Below are 18169 nucleotides of genomic sequence, written 5' to 3'. Positions count from 1 at the left end.
TCAAATTGTTGTCATTCACACCACTTTTGCCACTGTGGACGCAGCGGGGTAAGTTTTGCTGTTCACATATCATGTCATGGACATGCAATCTGCGCACGGGCGATCTCATGTCATGGACCAGTTTATATCCATAATATTTAACTAAAGCGCAACTAAAAAAAATGCAAGTGGTGAGTGACGGAAGTGTACAGCTGATCATGGAACGGAAGCTACATGGGCACAGGCTATGTGTACCGAGTGGACTCGCAAAGGAAACCTCACCCTTGAATGCCCCCACCACCGGATCGTCGTGGCCAACTGACGAGGCTCATTAGTCCACTGTGCCCTGTGGCAGTGACGGCGGCGTGTGCCCTCCGACCAGCGTGATATATCGCTGTCCTGTTACCGGGAGCCGGGAGAAGACAACTGCGGTAGGCACGGACAAAGCGAGAGAGCGAGAGAGAAAGAGAGAGAGAGAGAGAAGAGAGAGAGAGAAGAGAGAGAGAGAGAGAGAGAGAGAGAGAGAGAGAGAGAGAGAGAGAGAGAGAGAGAGAGAGAGAGAGAGAGAGAGAGAGAGAGAGAGAGAGAGAGAGAGAGAGAGAGAGAGAGAGAGAGAGATATATATATATATATATATATATATATATATATATATATATATATATATATATATATATATATATATATATATATATATATATATATACTATGCGTGTGTATATTCATATATACGTATACAAATGTGTCAAAAGATAGGCATCGCTACTGACAACTGCCCTCCATGACGTTAAGTTTTCACTCGCATCCTAAATATATCCCTCATGTGCCCCGGGTGTCCTTTCGTTGCCAATGTCCTTGTACACTTTTCCTAGCCTTCCGAATGTCCTTTCTCATTGAACTCCAACGTTAATGCTTTGTCGTTCACCGCGTGCCAGCCTTTGTACAGCACTTGGCTCGAGATGTCTGCACGTCAGCAGCTGTGGAAGTAAAGCTGACAACACGCTGATTTGCGACGCGCTTCCCATTCATCCACGCTGGTGGTGGTGCAACGCCCAACGGGAGGTGACTGACTCTGGTCTGGCGCAACAGCGCAAGCCTCGAAGCAATGATGAGCACTGCGGGTGAAAGAGGGCCAGTGTTTCTGAGGCAAGGTGATAAAGCTGTTAATAACCGGAAGCCCGTATCAACATCGAGATCCCTTTGCTTTGTTTTAAGTGATGGAGGTCTATTAAAGTTGTACACCTGGTGGCTGGCGGTAAAAAGGTTGACACAATGTTGGTATTGTATCACATTGCATCTTTAGATTATCACAGATGGTTCTTGTTGCCGACTTTTTCGTGTTCTGACACACAACGGCGCCATAAATTTTAAACGGGTGCTGACTTTGGCGGTTAACTTGGCAGATTACGTTGGAGTCAGCCCTACATTGCCTTACAGCGGGTCTCTTGCGGTAAACACGCACAATTCGTTTGCATGTTTATTAGGAACAACCAATGTCCTCTGAATTTCAACAGAGCCTCCTGACAAGTTCCCACCGGTGTTCTCATGGTCCAGGAAGCAGTCGTAACAAACGAAAACAGCATCGAAACAATGCCTCTAAATCACAGGGTTATAACCGTGAGGTACTAAGAGAGCCAACAATTCATCACAACCCCATGCTGCGTGTCGGCCTGCACCCCCAAAAATACTGACCAGCCTTAACGGCAAATAACTCACTCGCACTCATCTGACAGCCACGATCGCGGCTCTCACGACACACCCGCATCACCAGCTGTCCGCGGCGTGCCGCCAGCGCCACCTATACCATCGCTTCCGCCCACCGCCGCCAGACGTCGCGCCTAGCAGGTGGGTGCATTGAACGGCATCGGCGATGGCAGGCAGCCGTCGATGCTGATGGTGACGGTCTGCGCGCCAGGCCGAGTGCGCGTCACCGTCATCGTCTGCGTCTCCAGCAGCGTGGTGAGGAAAGTGACGCCCTCGTCCTGGTTCATGCAACTCTCGTCCACGCCGACGAGTTCGATGACTTGTAGGTCGCCGTCGATGCTGGCGTCGATGGTCGGCGGCGGCCCGGCGGCGGCCACCACCTCCGGCGCCACAGACTTAGCCATTCGCCTGCCGGCCAAGATCAGTGTGTGAGGCGTGAGGTGTGAGGTATGAGGTGTGAGGTATGAGGTATAAGGTATGAGGTGTGAGGTGTGAGGTGCGAGGCATGAGGTGTGAAGTGTAAGATGTGGAGTATGAGGTGTGAGGTATGAGGTGTGAGGTGTAAAGTGTAAGGTGTGGGGTGTGAGGTGTGAGGTATAAGACATGGTGTGTGAGTTATGAGGTGTGAGGTGAGTGGTGTGAGGTGAGAGATATGGGGTGTGCGGTGCGGGGTGTGAGGTAAGAGGCGTGTGGTATGATGTGAGGTGTGAGGTATGAGGTGTGAGGTGTGAGGTATGGCGTGTGAGGCGTGAGGTAAGAAGTATGAGATGTGAGGTGTGATGTGTGAGGTATGGCGTGTGAGGCGTGAGGTAAGGAGTATGATGTGTGAGGTGTGAGGTGTGATATGTGAGATGTGAAATGTGTGGCGTGAGGTGGGCACCCACTGAGATGCTGGTTAGTGCAGGCTTGGCGGTGAGCACGTACATGAATTCCGAGAAGGGATGCTGTGGTCTAGGCATCGGGTCATGATGAGGCTATGGCTTGCTATGAGGTTCGCGACACAGTTTTGAACACACACACACACACACACACACACACACACACACACACACACACACACACACACACACACACACACACACACACACACACACACACACATATGTATATATATATATATATATATACATATATATAAATATACATATATATATATATATATATATATATATATATATATATACATATATCTATCTATCTATCTATCTATCTATCTATCTATCTATCTATCTATCTATCTATCTATCTATCTATCTATCTATCTATCTATCTATCTATCTATCTATCTATCTATCTATATCTATATCTATATATATACACACATATATATGTATAGGTATAAGGTTCATATGGACTTCTCAACACATACGCATCAAAAGCACACGAGAGGTATGCTCACACCAAAATATACGAGGAAGCTCAACACTACAACATCCTCACGATCCAGCCAATTACGCGCTTCCAGACGTGTTTTCATGGTCTGTCCATGACCAAAAAAGGCAACACAGAACGACTAAATCAAGGGCGTTAAGCTTTTTAGCACACCAGACATGGACCTCAGATGTGATTCAACACACCAAAGTTTGTGGGCTATGCCCGACGTCCCGCGGGTCGTCGGAGGATATCACAGATGGTCGCTGCAGCTCACGACATCCGTAGTTCGGGGCCAAAACAGAGCGATCAGTGCTTTCACATTGAACACTTACACTGGGAATAAACACATCAAGGAACAAGAGAAGTGCCCAATAGTTTTGGACCCCTCCAGGTGAAGGACCTTGAGAACAGTGGTGGCGCCATCTCGGTTTTAGCATTAACAACATATGTCTTGACACATTAAGTGCGACTATTGGCACGTCTGCATAAGAGGTCACGGTCGTTGCCAGCATGGCAGTGGCTTCAGGTCCTCGAGGCACCCACCGCATGGTCCTGCTGGGCTTGATGGGTTCTGTCGGCGTACAGGCCGGCAGGTCCTTGGCGTAGCTGACGCAGTACGGCGAGTCGATAATGGTTTGCGTCTTGGTGACAAACTCCTGCAAGCCCGAGACTAAGTCAGCTGATCGTCGGATTAGGGCCACAATAGGAGAAGCCAAGCATTTATTTAACATTACCCGCTTCGCTATGGATACTGGATACTGGCACACCATCTGGCTTCAATTGCTGATTTAGTTTGGTAATGGGTCCGGTAAGATTCCACCTCAATTCATGTATTAAAATCGGAGTCGGGCCTTCGAGCGCTCTACAAAGTGCGCGATGACGATTTGGGTTTCAATTTCTACGGCAACAAATTTAAAATCACACCATCTTTTGAAATTATAGACTTTAAATGAGGAGCGGAAAGGTGGCGCTAAAGATTCCGGCAGGTGGTTTTGTTGGACGGTCCATTTAGGGGACACGTTTTCGAATATAAATGAGAAACTACTAAACTGCAAGCCCTCTAAATTCACAGCAAACATTCTCAGTCTAAAAAACGCATAAGTACACACACAGGCTGAGATGATGAGCTGTTTATAACTTGTTGGCATAAGCACTGCATCACAGCAGGTGTGTTTCGAACGGCAAGTTGGTGAAGCGTCACTCCCGAGTTCAAGTACTTCCTCTGAGGCACCGAGGACGCGCGCAAACCCCGCATCACGGGGGCGGACTCGGTGTGACTTCTAAGAAAGAGTAAAAGCTGAGTATCACGCCGATCTGCCGACTATCAGACCTGGTGGAGAATGTTTACCTTTCGTCCTTTGATAGGGACCGATGTTTCATTGCTCTCACCGCCTTGGCCATGTACTAGTCAGAGACAAAGCACACGCGTGATGAAGCTACGCCGCGTAACAACGAAGCAGCCGGCGCTGTGGCGCAAAATGAGTACGGCGATCATCAACGCATTGAATTATTACCTCTGTAACCCGAGTTTGAGTCTGGCCACCGCATGTTTGGCCCACACAACTGGGAACAATGTCGTAACGAGTTGCAATGCCATAGCACTCCTTCACGCCTCAACAGATAGGTAAACTCCTCTTTGCACAGTCTCAGCCATAAGAAATGCTGGAAATCGTTTTTGATCGCCTTAGAATGCTGAATTGGCATGCACAATGACAGTTGTTTAACGGTAACATTTCCTGATGTCAATCAAAATAAAATAGTTCTTAATACACCAGCTTTGTTTTTACCGACAAAAAATAATCGCTCCCGCGGTCCAGAAAATGCCCGCATGGCTTGGGGCGGAGGTCACCAATCGGTTTGCCGCGGATGCAAAACGTGAGACCCGTGGGAGGTCCGCTGATCAGGTCAAATAATCCAGCTCACGGTAGTGTGTTGGACAAGCCAGTCAGCCACTTCAGATGAGCCTTGCTGGCACACAGTTTGTCTGAGTTGCTGAAGCACATCGGGGGCGACAATTTTTTGGAACTCCCCCAACAACTTGAACATTTACGGGTGAGAGCGCATCACCGAGTCATTTCAAAGTACCCTAACACATTTTCTGTGTGGCGGTCCGCAGATGCTACCGCCGCGTGGCCGTCAGACATATGACCTTGATGGCGTGACCCTCACCGTTTCGCGTATGACCTTCCTGACGGCCGTGATGCGGGCCTGGTACTCGAGCTCCACTCGACCGTCGATCACCTCCGCGCGCTCTCTCTTGGTGCTGAGGGCGCGGCACGTCGCCAACAGGCAGGCGAGCAACAACAGCTTCTGCATCATCTGTGGCAGGTCGAAGAGGTCAGGTAAGTCGCCATGAGGCAGGCGAGCAACAGCAGCTTCTGCATCATCTGTGGAAGATCGGCAAGAACAGGCACGCTGCTACCAGGCACGCGAGCAGCAACAGCTTCTGCACCATCTGCGGCAGGTCGATAAGGTCAGGCACGCAGTCGCCAACAGACTGGTAGAGAATGGTATACTCTGCATCGCCTGCAACTGCTTTAAACAGACCACTGTTTATTCAGCCCCACTGGGCGGCAAAACATCATGGGGTGGGAATCATCATCAGCATCAAAGTCATTGGCACCAGTCCTAGACACGATGTCGACTGGATGCTCTAATGAGTAGCTCGTTAAATGGTCTATGTGTAATATCGACCAAGTGCTGGCGGGAGAGAGCCATGCTTATTATTCAAAACGCACATTTGTACCCGTCTATCTGGCCTTCAAAGCACTGGACAAAACATCCCGAAGAGACAAAAATCGGGTCGGGGTAATTCTGGAAAACGCTGTCAATGGTTTGTCTTTCTTGGGTTTCTTTATTTACGTCGTAAGCTTTTTATGCCGTTGCCTCCACGATAGGCCAGCGCGAGGCTAACTGACTGGTGACAAGTTTTGTCGATCTGAACTTGATCATTATCGACTCGTGACAGCATCAACTGATGGAGCTGCTTAACTAACGCCTGGGAGCCGTATAGGGGCTTGCTTATCGAATAATAAGATCCTTAGGGCGTCTTCTGCCGCCTGAAGCTTTCATAAATTCTGGGATTCACTTGGATGGCAGTTGACGACGACAATAGCCCACAGATTTGACGTTTGCCGACGGGAAGAACCGGCTTAGCCTCAAATGGCTTCTGGTCCAGCATGTGTGTGGGAGTCGTGACATTGCCACTGTCATGATGCAAGATATGATCACGCCGGTAGTTCATATCTGTTGTGATTTTCCATGCCACCGCTGGTTCGGGGATCATTTGATCAGTGAGCAGATGAACATCAGCCTGCCGACCAACGAGACAAGGGTCGGCCACCGCGCCACCAACATACCGGTGTTTTGTACACCAAAAATAGCATGTTGGCGGAAGTGGCGGTGTATCATCATTAATTTGGTTTCTTTTAAAAATAGATATCTCCACTCTCATTTACCTGTATCTCCATCATCTATATATCCCTTCCCATGGTTTTTCTACCAGTAATAAGGCTAGTTCTACTGTCTTATCTATATGCATAATGTTCCTCACAAATGCACTTAACAACTTACGGTTCCTGATTCCTATGCATAAACAAATACGCAAGTTGCTAAGCGCATTTGCAGAGAAAATTATGCATATAGGCGAGGCAGCATAAACAGCCTTATTCCTGGTAGAAAAACAGGTTCTGGTTATTCCACTAGGAAGACGGCTTCTAGTGCTGTCTCATCTATAAACAAACGCCGTTAATTTCCGTGTCATCAAAATATGCGTATGCGTAGCAATAAGCCGCATGGTAGATACCACGTATTCCAGATAGCCATACGCGTAGCTTGGACACTGTCGGCAGGATGTTGTCGGTAGAAATCTCAATGATAACAAAGACCCCAGATTTATCGCAGATCATTATGCCTTGCCTGCGTTGCTTTTTTAGTCGGCACCGGAAAACAAAGTATACGGTGTCCTGTGAACAAAGCAATACCAATCATTCGCTAACCACACCCAACACACATCGCGCCCCCGCTTACCGTGTTCGCTTCTGGCGCTGAGCGTGTATCGCCACTGAGCAGCTCCCAAGCGCGTGCACCGCTCTCGTCTGCGTTCATTCAACCCACCGCGCGCTTAAATAACCTGGCGGCGGCGGCGGCGGCGGCGGCGGCGCCTGAGGCACCCCTGACGCCCGCCGGCGCCTCACGCGGCCAGGCGCCGTCAGCCTGGCAGGTGCGACTCCGCCTGCCCGACCGAGAGCCTGCGTCGGGTCGCCGGCGCCGTTCCCGGAACGTCCTTAATCGCCGCGGTCGCCGGCGGCGGTGCGCGCGCGCTCTCGTTAGTCCGAACAATCCGTTTCAGGGCGCAGTTTCGGACGGCGCGGCCGACGAGGTGTTGACCGCACTGGTGTTTAGTTTGTCTGTGCGCGGAGTGGCTGTTGGGCTTCTAAAGGATACTTTACGATGCAAATATGTGTATAAATAGCTCGAAACGAGATAAAAGTGCACTCGAAAACACACTGACAGTACTGCAAGTGTTCATAATATTAGGACCGTGGGTGCTTGATCTTTATCTTGATCTCCTTAGATGCGTCCTGTTCTGGCAGCCTTTCATCACATGGCATTGAAATGGGTTTCAAAAGTGGCAGGGTTGTGTGCTCTCCAGAAGAGCTCGGAGCGACCAGTGTCGACAGTTGGGTGGGTTTGAAGAGCGGGAGGGTTGTGTGCCATCCAGAAGAGCTCAGAGCGACCAGTGCCGGCAGTTGGGTGGGTTTGAAGAGCGGGAGGGTTGTGTACTGTCCAGAAAGGCTCAGAGCCACTGTCCTGAATTTCAGCAACGTCAAGTTTAGACAGACAGGACCTCCACTGTGGTGGCATCCGGCGTGGTAAATATGCCCAATGTGAAACAACAGTGATGGTTAACTGCTTAGGAGCAGACACTGGTGCGCAATTTTCGTGGCTATTCGTCGGAATTTGAACACCACATCCATGGCCGTATTCAGTTCTCATAAATAGCCTAATAGAGCTTTGTTCAGCTATATTATGCTCACTGAACAACTGGCTTATTGAGGACAATCCCACGCCACCCCGATGGTTGACCAGGCTTTAAGTACTTAGCCCTAAATGCTCTCACATGAGACACCTTACGATGCATATCTGAGGGGACATTGCACAAGTCGGGACCAGACTGTCCGGCTTAACCTGACCCGAAGGGGATCCACTGTCCTTATTGGAGCCCGCTTGGTCCGTGGCTCACGCACTGGATAATATATCGATACAACGTTGTTTTGTCCACTGACCTTAGACCTTATGCTAAGAAGGCCAATATTGAGGACATTTACTCTGTAACTCTGCTTCTGTTGCTGAGGACACTGACGCCGGTAAGCTCTACGCACTGTGGTCACTTGCGGTGTCCGTGGGTAGTGTCCATGGTACATCCTTCAAACGCAGCATGAAAATTAAACTGATGTTCCTCCTGTTTACAGTGCTCTGATCTCTCCGGTGCATTTTTTTCACGTCACGTTCGTCTTTCCAGTGCAACTGTATCATGTTACGTTCGTCTCTCCAGTGCAGTGCGTCTGTGCGTAATGTTTGTTCTTCCAGTGCATCTATTCACGGTACGTGCGTCTTTCCAGTGCATCTATTTATGGTAGTTTGTCTTTCCAGAGCATCTATTCACGCTAGTTCGTCTTTCAAGCGCATCTATTCATGGTACGCTCGTCTTTCCAGTGCATCTATTCCCAGTGCGCCGGCCTCCCCGCCGTTCCGCCCGCGCGGCGGAGCACGCGCGACCGACCGCGGCCACGCGGCCGGTGCAGGGTTCGGCGTCCTCACCACCGCCGCCGCGGTGTGCGACTGTCACGCGCCGGCACTTCCGGGCATGACCGGAACCGCCGGCGCGCGCCGCTCCCACGGAAACCGCGCGAACGACGCCGACAACGGCGGGAATGGCGCGCGGCGGCGGGGATGGGGTGCGGGTTCGTGAGTGTCACGCGAGGTAGCGTGGGAACGCCATCGTGGTCTGTGTGGTCAGTCCTCTCAGCCCAGTGTTTCCGGGACGGTCGCGCACCTGTCGAGCTGTTGAGATCGTTCTGTTGTGGAAAACGGCGTCGAACGTGCCTGGACGTTCTTTCAAGCTAAGCCTTCGGTTTGGCTCTGCTATGCAGATATTCGTGTGGGCCTAATCTAGTATCCCATTCCAATTTTTTTTCATTTTCAATATAAACTGCTGCCTAACACATTCGGGCAAATGCATAACAACTGGGAGACGATGATGCAAATCGTCGTTTCCATCGATAATTGACAGGAGGTCAAGTCGAGCAGAAATATGATTGTTGAAGGCCAACACGGGAAATACGTCAGCTTTTCGGCACTTGCGTCGGTAAGACGAGTAAGACAACAGGAAAAAGCGCCCCATCCTAACCTTTTTCCAGCCCATGCGCGCATGCGGGCACGCGCATGCGTTCGAGTACTTCGTTTTTAATTTAATCAAGTATTTTGTGTTGCAATGCTTTTGATGTTAACAATGCAGCATTCTGGAAATTTCTGCTTTCAACAAAGGCTTTGTAGTGCCCCGGCACACCGATGGTGTAACCAGCATTATCGTGCCGTCCGCTCTCTTTGGGACCCAAATCTCGGTAATGGGCCAAAGTACTCGGTATTGTCCACTCACCCACGGGTGCATCAGAGTCACTCTGGCTATCAATCAGGCCCAAGATTGTCACTCGATGCTCTGTAAATTGTTGTGGATGCTTTAGCAGGCCGTTGAATGTTTCCGAATGATCGGCTTCAGATGTCGATATTCTCATTTCGGTGAAGTCATAGAAGTCATTGGAATATCCGAATGCGAACGATCACTTCTTATCTACATACACATCCCGCCTGATCAAAAGAAGTCTTCTATTCAGGGATATTGCAGCAAGGCGTTGTAATGCTCTCACATTCTATTTTCGACCATGTGTGCATGTTTTTAACGGCGCATGGAAGTGCCATGCCCATTACAGCCACCGCATACCACGCCGCTGATGGTGGATTAAACCCAAAAACCACCACAGTAGCGCCGTCCGACTTACTACCACCAGGCAGATGTTGGCGGTAGCGTGGTGCTATGGCGCGTGGCCATAAGTGGCAGGCGATTTTCTGTATAAGCTGCTATCACGTACACCACGTAAGTGTCGTGCCAGGTAAGTCAACTATTATTTATGATCGAAACGTATTGTGTGGCTGCAGTCTCTGTTTTGTTAATAATTCATTCCAGCTGGCATGAAGTTTAAGCTTGCATTTGCTCTCGCTATCCGCCTTGTGGTAACATATTGTTCTATGGAAGACACACAGCCGAACCAGATACGAGCTCAGCTGAAGCTTTAATGCAACTCGCCTTTTTCGTAGGTAGGCGGGACACGACAGGTGGCCAGATGACAGGGCGCCCTGGTCGGCACACAATGTAGCATCATATCTGCGATGACGGCGATCTGACCATCCCCAGGAACATGTGTTCGACAGATGGCTGCAGTCTTCAGCGCCGGCCGACCGGTCCGTCCAAGATTGGCTCTCAGATTTCCGAGCGCGTGACGCTTTGTCCGTGGCGCCGCGTGGTCTGCAGATTGGTCAGCGCGGATGGCTCAGTGAATAGCTGGGCGCAGCGGCGGGGAGTGAGCTGTCGTGATGAGCTCTCGCATGCCCGCCGCACCGTGCCGGTCTTTAATGGGTGAGCCCTGGCACTTGCCGTCTTATTTGGTTGACCATGGCACTGTTATTTTGGCTGATATTTACGCAAATATAACGATATATACGAGTATGGCGATTATTACGCAGATTATTTGGGTATTTTTCTTCAATGTCTTTGCTGACTTTAGCTTTTTTATTGTATTTTGTGGCAAGCATGCCATCAGAATTTTTCCCATGCCAGTGAGGGGTTCCATGAGAGAGGGGGCAGGGGCGCAGCTAGAATGTTGGCAAGGGGTCACAGGGCTCAGCAAGGCAAATCTCCCTGATAGTAAATGGCTCCCCGCAAAAAAAAACAAGAAACACTGAGTGTGGTTAACCTGTTTATGAACGCGCAATTTTCTTTGTTTTATTATTATCTAAACCTTCTATAACTGGGACACAAAGTAGAAGCTACCGCGAGACTAATTATCGTGCAAAAAAACAGCAAACTGAAAAAATCAGACGTTAAACGACTGCACGGAATAAGTTGCTGGTGCTCTTCATTGAACTATGGCTTATTGAACTCTGTCTCAACCGATATAACTGAACAGCTTTGCCAGATCTCTGATCTGGGTTCTACACATATGTGGAGGACCGCTTGACCTTGTAGGTTGTAGATCAAATGGATCAAAAAGTAGTATCAACATGTCAAAACTAAGCATCAACATGGAACCACCGCTAGCTAATGGGGGCTGTGACGGACACAGGCCCTTCCCATTGTCTCGATGTAAACTCTCACCGTAACTTATCATGTTTCCTTTCATTGTCAGAGAGCCCGACCAGAAATTGGGAAATGGACCCATAGGGCTCAGACCTGAGTAGAGCAAATTGTTCAGTGTTGGTGGTCTCTGGCCGAAATGGGGGTCTGCATTGTCTCACGGGTCGCCAACTGACGTAAGAAGCCCTCTGACTGACATTTAAGGTCATGGCCCTGCGGGAAAGGGGGAAGTCTTCATCGTGACTTACAGGCAGTTTTTCGGGCCCTTTGTCCCTTCAGCCTTCCAATCAGGCCCTTGGTCTTCGGTCCCTCTTCGCATCTCCCCATACAAAAAGTGTGACGGACGTGGGACCGCTTGCCGATACAAAGCCTCCTGCTAGGTGCCGTGGTCCTCTGGTCGACACAGGAGTCCCGATCATTCCTTTAGGGACACAGGCCAAGGCAAGTCGTGGGCCCCGGCCTTGCTCCTGCTTGGGAAGAGGGCCGCCAGGGTTCAGACCGACACGGAACCAACTGTTTGGTGTTCGTGGTATCTGGCCGACTTAGACACTCGCATTGTCTCAGGGGTCCTCAAACGGCGCAAGAAGGCCTCTGACTGATATTTTAGGTCACAACACCACGGGCCGCGATTCTTTATGTGACCTTCAGCCGGTCCTTCGGGCACCAATGCCTTCCAACTGGGCGCTTGATCGTCGTTTCCGGGAGGCCGTCCGGGCCCTCTTCGGGCCTCATCCGACCCTTCCCTTGGTCGGCTCGGTGCCCCTTGCCACACGGGACCCTCCGTTAGACACTGTGACCCCCTGACAGATACGAGGCGTCCGATCAGTATCAATCACTGGCGCCGGCTTTAGAGCCGATTGGGCAATGGACCCTCAGGCCCATACTGATACGGATTGCACTGTGCAGCACGGGTAGTGCCTGACCGGGATGGAGGCCGATATCGGCTCAGGAGGTCCCCGAACGGCGCGAATGTCTCCGCAGGCTGGAGCCACTGAATAAGACCTAACTATTCCTTCGTGCCCCTGATCCCTGCAATCGGGCCCTTGATGGTTGGTCCTGATGGGCCATTCAGGCTCTTCGGGCCTCCTCAAACACAGCCTCTGGCCGCTAGGGACCCTCTGCCAACACAGAGCCCCTTGTTAGGCACCGCGGGCCCCTGACAGACGCTGGCTCCGGCTCTGTACCTGCTTTGGAAATTAGCTCTGAGTCCCATGCCGACACGCAGCCGACTGTGCGGTAATGGCGGTGTCTGACCAGCACATAGACCCTTATTGACTCAGGAGGCCCCTGGTCAGTGAGCAGGGCCTTCTGGCTGGCATTGGGGTGTCCGGTCCTCCGTGTTGGAATCCCGAACACGACCTCCGGCAATATCGACCCCCTAATCATCTGTCCCAAATAAACTAAGGAGGGGCACGTGCCCGCTGAGTCCTCCTGCCTGAGCCACCGGGGATCACTTTCTCTGAACTCCTGCGATTTTAGGCAGAATTCCTGCGAAATTCCCGAGTGTCTGGTGTACACCTCTTGGCTAAGGGGGAGGAGGGCATGGTCTTGGCTATGTTCCTGAAATGAGGTGCACAAACACACGGTGACAAGGGGGAAGTTCCTCCGAAGAGATGCAAATTTTCCGACGATGACAATATCCTCCCTAGAGGTGCAGCTTGCTCTTGATGCTCCTATCTAGACGTAGCGAATAGGCTTGGCAGCCCGACGGCATGTCCCTTAGTCACATCTTATACAGCGTCGAACGACTAGCATCACCGGCGTCCCTTTCGTGGGGAGGGGAGGGGAGGGATGTCACAAAATGGCTTTTGACGCGGCAGATGTGGCTCTTCAGATGAAAGTTTGGGTCAGAGTTTTAATGCGATACGAACGCCGAAACGTTAATATGTGGACTTCTCGCAGCGTGCCCCCATCCTCCCTTTCATTGTGCCGAATGCGTTTTGTTTCTTCAAGCATCTTTTAACGATGCCGATGATTTTTCCTGACATGCATGGCGGGTTTCGGGACGACCCCAGCCCGGTGCCAGCAACGCGGTGATACGCTAAGCCGCGCTTCCACCCGTGCACAAGTACGTGCGTGATGACAACGGCCTCGCAGCCCCACGCCGGCGTGCACGCCTCTGCCACCAACGCCGACGTCATCCGCTTGAACGCCGACTCACGGTCAGCACTTACGTGTGCGGTGTCATTGCACTTCCCGCAACATCGTCCGCCCACCACGGCTGCAGCCGAGCGTTCTGCAGCCAGGGCTAACGGTACGGGGTGCGTCGGAGGACTTCCCATCTGACTGCACCACGTGAGCGCCGCCGCGGCCGGCACCGCCCCGCTTACTTTACGAACGGCGGGTCACGTGGCTGGGGCGCAGCCTGCATGTGACGGCACGGCCCGGGTCATGTTCACAGATTCCGGTCCAGCGGACGACTGCTGCGCATATTGGGCCGGCATGACGGGCGGCCGCTGTACACAGTGGGCCGGGACGGCGGGCGACCGCCGTACAAAGTGGGCCGGCCCGGCGGGCGGCCGCTGTACACAGTGGGCCGGGACGGCGGGCGATCGCAGCACGCAGTGGGCCGGGCAATCGTTGCGTACAGTGGGCCGGAACGGTGGGAGATCGTTGCGTACAGTGGACCGGGACGGTGGGAGATCGCTGCACACAGTGGGCCGGGATGGCGGGCAATCGTTGCGTACAGTGGACCGGGACGGTGGGAGACCGTTGCATACAGTGGACCGGGACGGTGGGAGACCGTTGCGTACAGTGGACCGGGACGTGGGAGACCGTTGCGTACAGTGGACCGGGACGGTGGGAGACCGTTACGTACAGTGGACCGGGACGGTGGGAGATCGTTGCGTACAGTGGACCGGGACGGTGGGGGATCGTTGCGTACAGTGGACCGGGACGGTGGGAGGTCGCTACACACAGTGGACCGGGACGGTGGGAGATCGGCCGCCAGGGAGAGATTTCGCGATTTTCTTACGAAGCGCACGGTCGCATGTGTACTCCGTAAGACCCGGGCGGCCGTGAAGGGATGCTGCTCTTCATTATTACAAAATTTGTATTAACCCCATGCAGTGTAACTAAAAAACCGTCTAAAACGTACAGGATTTCAAACAAACTTTGACTGCCGCTTTTAGCCCAGCTCCCATGCTGTGCTATGCGACTTTACTGGCTTGACCGTTTGCTGATTTTCGGGACACTCTGACGCTTTTGTATGTGACCAGGGATAAAGTCTCCTATTCACTTCGGGGGCTCTAGCCCGCTCTCCCCAAAACTTGGGCTCCAGCCAGTCCTTCAACTTTGGCAGAAAAGTGAACCAGATCCGTGTAGAAACGCGTTTGTTAGTTGAATTTTGCGGGAAGATTTTATCATTTTCACGGTTCAGCCGCCCAGCTTACTTTGCGAACTACGCCTCTGTGTGTGACTACAGTGGCCACTAGAAGGAAGTTGTAATCTTTTGCGCCTGTGGTAACGAGGAGCCGCTGATGCACTGTCCCGCACGTGCGAACCAGTCACGAGGTAAGCACCCGGTCACAGAGCTATCATGGGTCAGGTGGTAAGCTTAGTGATGGGTCAGGTGGTACACGCAGTCATGGGTCAGTTGGTACGCGCAGTAATGGTTCAGGTGGTACGCTCAGGCGGTTCATACAGCTTTCTGTCAGGGGCCATTGATGGTGAAATGGGCAAATGTGGGCTGGGGGGAGGGGGGGGGGGGGGGCGCTGCGACGCCCCTCCCCTTGACTAGGCCTGTGTGTCAGGACCTGTATCAATATTGGAAGACATACAAAGCGTTTGTGTAAGTACGTGAGCGCTGCTCGCTTGCCTGCGAAGCCGAGGGCTCCGCCTTCCAACAGCACATTGAACACTCGCCGCACACGAGGCCCCCCACTCGTCACGCGCGTGTGCTGCGGTTTGCAGCTCACCGATGCGAATGGAATGTCAATAATGGGGCGAACGCTCTGCAGAACACGACACGAGCACCACCGGTAACTGCGACTCATCATGGGTGGTAGCCCTCTGCTGACGCTCGCGCCGATCAAGGCAGTGACTCGCGCTCAGGGGCTCCTCACTTAGCCAATCACCGGTCGCCGCTCAGCCGCCAGGCTCGTCACGATAATAATGACCTAAAGAAGGCGAGGAGAGGGTATGTGCCGACGTATGCCGCTTTTCCTTTGCCAGAATATGACGAACCAAACTTGGCGGAGTTTGTTTGAGGGCTAAATATGAAAATTATCTGTCTGAAACTGCCTGGTAAAAAGCCAGGCAAGTAGATAACTAAGTCTGGTATGTAGCGGCGAAAGAACAGTATCCGTATCCGCGTAAGTGCCTTTTTACCTTGGTTTTGACTTAAGCCACATTAAGTGATTTCATGGCAAGGGATGGCCATTCCGCCAATATAACGTGAGCGAACTGTTTGTCAATGCGCTTATAATACACTGTTGTTGTGGATACCGTTAAGCCATTTGTGCGTACGCGACAGCATTATACGCTCGGGAGCAATGATCCATAGAAATGCTCCACACCAACGGCCTTCGAAACAGCACGCTGTAACTAAGGGCCGAGGAGCACTCGCCGGTTATAAACCCGGTCAGCACTAAACTTAGCGGAGGCGCCATCAATTCGGAACAAAACGATCAAGCCATCGATCAGTCATCCACGGACCGTTCAAGCTATCACAAAGGCTCGGACCGTTCAAGCCGTCACAAAGGCTATCTGCTCGATCGGTGGCCGCCCGTTCAGTCAGCGTGGACTCATCATCATCATCGTCATTATTTCCTTGAACACTGCTTTGAGGCAGCCGCCGGCCCCGTCCACGCGGGCTCATCATCATAGCCATCACCTAAACCAGCCACCGGCCCAGCGTGCGTGGACAGGGGCCTGCCCTGGTTCCTGAAGCGACGCACGTGGCGCAGCGCCCGACCAGTCCCTACATGTGGGCGGCATGTTGTTTTATTTGAGGGTACATGCCACCTCTACACCACGCACTCTACAACGTTTGCACATGCCGAAAGTTCCTTCGGCACATGTTAACGTCCCGGACGCAAGGCGCCACTCGCCGCGGTGCTGCGAGCTGCTGCCGGGGCACCAGCAAGCCATCGCTTTACGACTGCAGTTAAAATCAGTGTCCTTATGGAGGGTAAATTCCTGCCGTGCGGTATCGTCACGTTTCTTCATCCATGCTAAAACTATTTTGGGGTGTCGTGTCAGAATGTTTTTGCATATCGTTAGGATCCGACGAAACATATAAAATGCACACTCTTGACATAAATAAGAAAGGCCTTAAGCTCCCAGTTGTTCAGAATGATGACATATTTCTTTAAAATAATTAACCTCCAGTATAGCCTTATACTGGTGCAACCCGCGGAAACACACCCACCCGACCGGGCATTGACCAGCCACCGCACCATACCGGCCCGAGCCGCTCCCGTCCGCTCTCCCACCAGGGACGGCCAAGGACCGTTTGACCTGCAAAGTGCAGCTCCACCACTCCCAGGTCACCGGCAGGCCAGACGCCGTGTGTGCAGAGTGTACGGGAGAGGCAGCGCCCCAGCCCGGCTCCGGTACGTGCGGCACCGAGCGGCTCGCGCGGGGTCATGTCATCATCGAGTAAGCATACTCTCGGAGCGCACTTCCGGCAGGCCCCGGCGGCGTAGACTGACTGCACTGACCAGCGTGACGTGTGCAGCTGATACTGCCGGCTGGGCGCGCGACGACACGCACACTGTCATCTCGAGTCGAATACAACGACCGACATCGACCGCTACGCATGTGACGTATGCAAGTCGTGCCGAAAAACTGGTCAAGGGTGGAGCGCGCGAATTTATTCGTGAAAACCATCGAGGGCAACATACGGCAATCACTGTCGGGTGCTCGGGTATAGCATATCTCCGGTTGCTATTATGCAAAACCGGGAGCTGTGACTGCATTCCCATGCCCCCCCCCCCCCCTCTCTCTCTCTCTCTCTCTCCTCTCTCTCTCTCTCTCTCTCTCTCTCTCTCTCTCTCTCTCTCTCTCTCTCTCTCTCCCCCCTCTCTCTCTCTCCCTCTTCCTCTCTCTCTCTCTCTCTCTCCCTCTTTCTCTTCCCTCTCTTTATTTTTCTTTCCCTCCCTCCCTTTTCCCCTCACTCTTCCTTTCCTTTTCCTCTTACCCCTTCCTTATCCTACCTCTTACCCCACATATCCTACCATATTCCCCATTTTCCCTACCTCTTTTCCCCTTTGGTCTGTCTTTCTCTCGCTCCTTGCCTCTTCCTTACCTCCCTCCTCTCTCTCCCCTTCCTCTCTAGCTCAACTCCCTGAGGAGCGGGCTCCCTGCCGCGCGGCGTACACGCACAGCGCGGCGCGACGCTACAGCTCGCGGAACTCGACACGGCGCGGGCTCCCATGGCCAATGACCCCTCCATGGGAGGCACCGGCTGCCAGCAGTAATTTACGCCGCCCCGGACAACGCGAGGTCGACGAACGCACAGAGACGGCCGGGGGGCGAGCCCACTCTGTCTGGAGCCGGCACTGTCCGCCGGCGGCCCCGTCGAGGACGGACTGTCAGCCAGCGCCTCTGTCCAGGACCGACAGTGTCGACCAGCACCCCCGCTCAGAACCGGCACTGTCCGTCGGCGGCCCTGTCAAGGACTGACTGTCAGCTAGCACCTCTGTCCAGGACCAACAGTGTCGACCAGCACTCCGGCTCAGAACCGGCACTGTCCGC

General features: G+C 52.5%; 1 protein-coding gene across 1 annotated transcript; it reads right to left on the bottom strand.

Moving 5' to 3' along the window:
* Positions 1-1442: 1442 nt before the first annotated feature.
* On the bottom strand, positions 1443-7196 carry LOC119095782 (uncharacterized). Its single transcript, XM_037218639.1, has 4 exons — positions 7087-7196; positions 5227-5376; positions 3601-3713; positions 1443-2091 (listed from the first exon to the last, which is right to left on the bottom strand). The coding sequence occupies exons 1-4, from the start codon at positions 7162-7164 to the stop codon at positions 1818-1820; spliced, it is 615 nt and encodes a 204-aa protein (XP_037074534.1). The 5' UTR covers positions 7165-7196; the 3' UTR covers positions 1443-1817.
* Between the last annotated feature and the right edge of the window lie 10973 nt (positions 7197-18169).

The sequence above is a fragment of the Pollicipes pollicipes genome, unplaced genomic scaffold (genome assembly GCF_011947565.3).
Source record: "Pollicipes pollicipes isolate AB1234 unplaced genomic scaffold, Ppol_2.1 Scaffold_4219;HRSCAF=4965_pilon_pilon_pilon, whole genome shotgun sequence".
Taxonomy (NCBI): Eukaryota; Metazoa; Arthropoda; class Thecostraca; order Pollicipedomorpha; family Pollicipedidae; genus Pollicipes; species Pollicipes pollicipes.
This window is presented reverse-complemented; position numbering and strand designations above follow the sequence as displayed.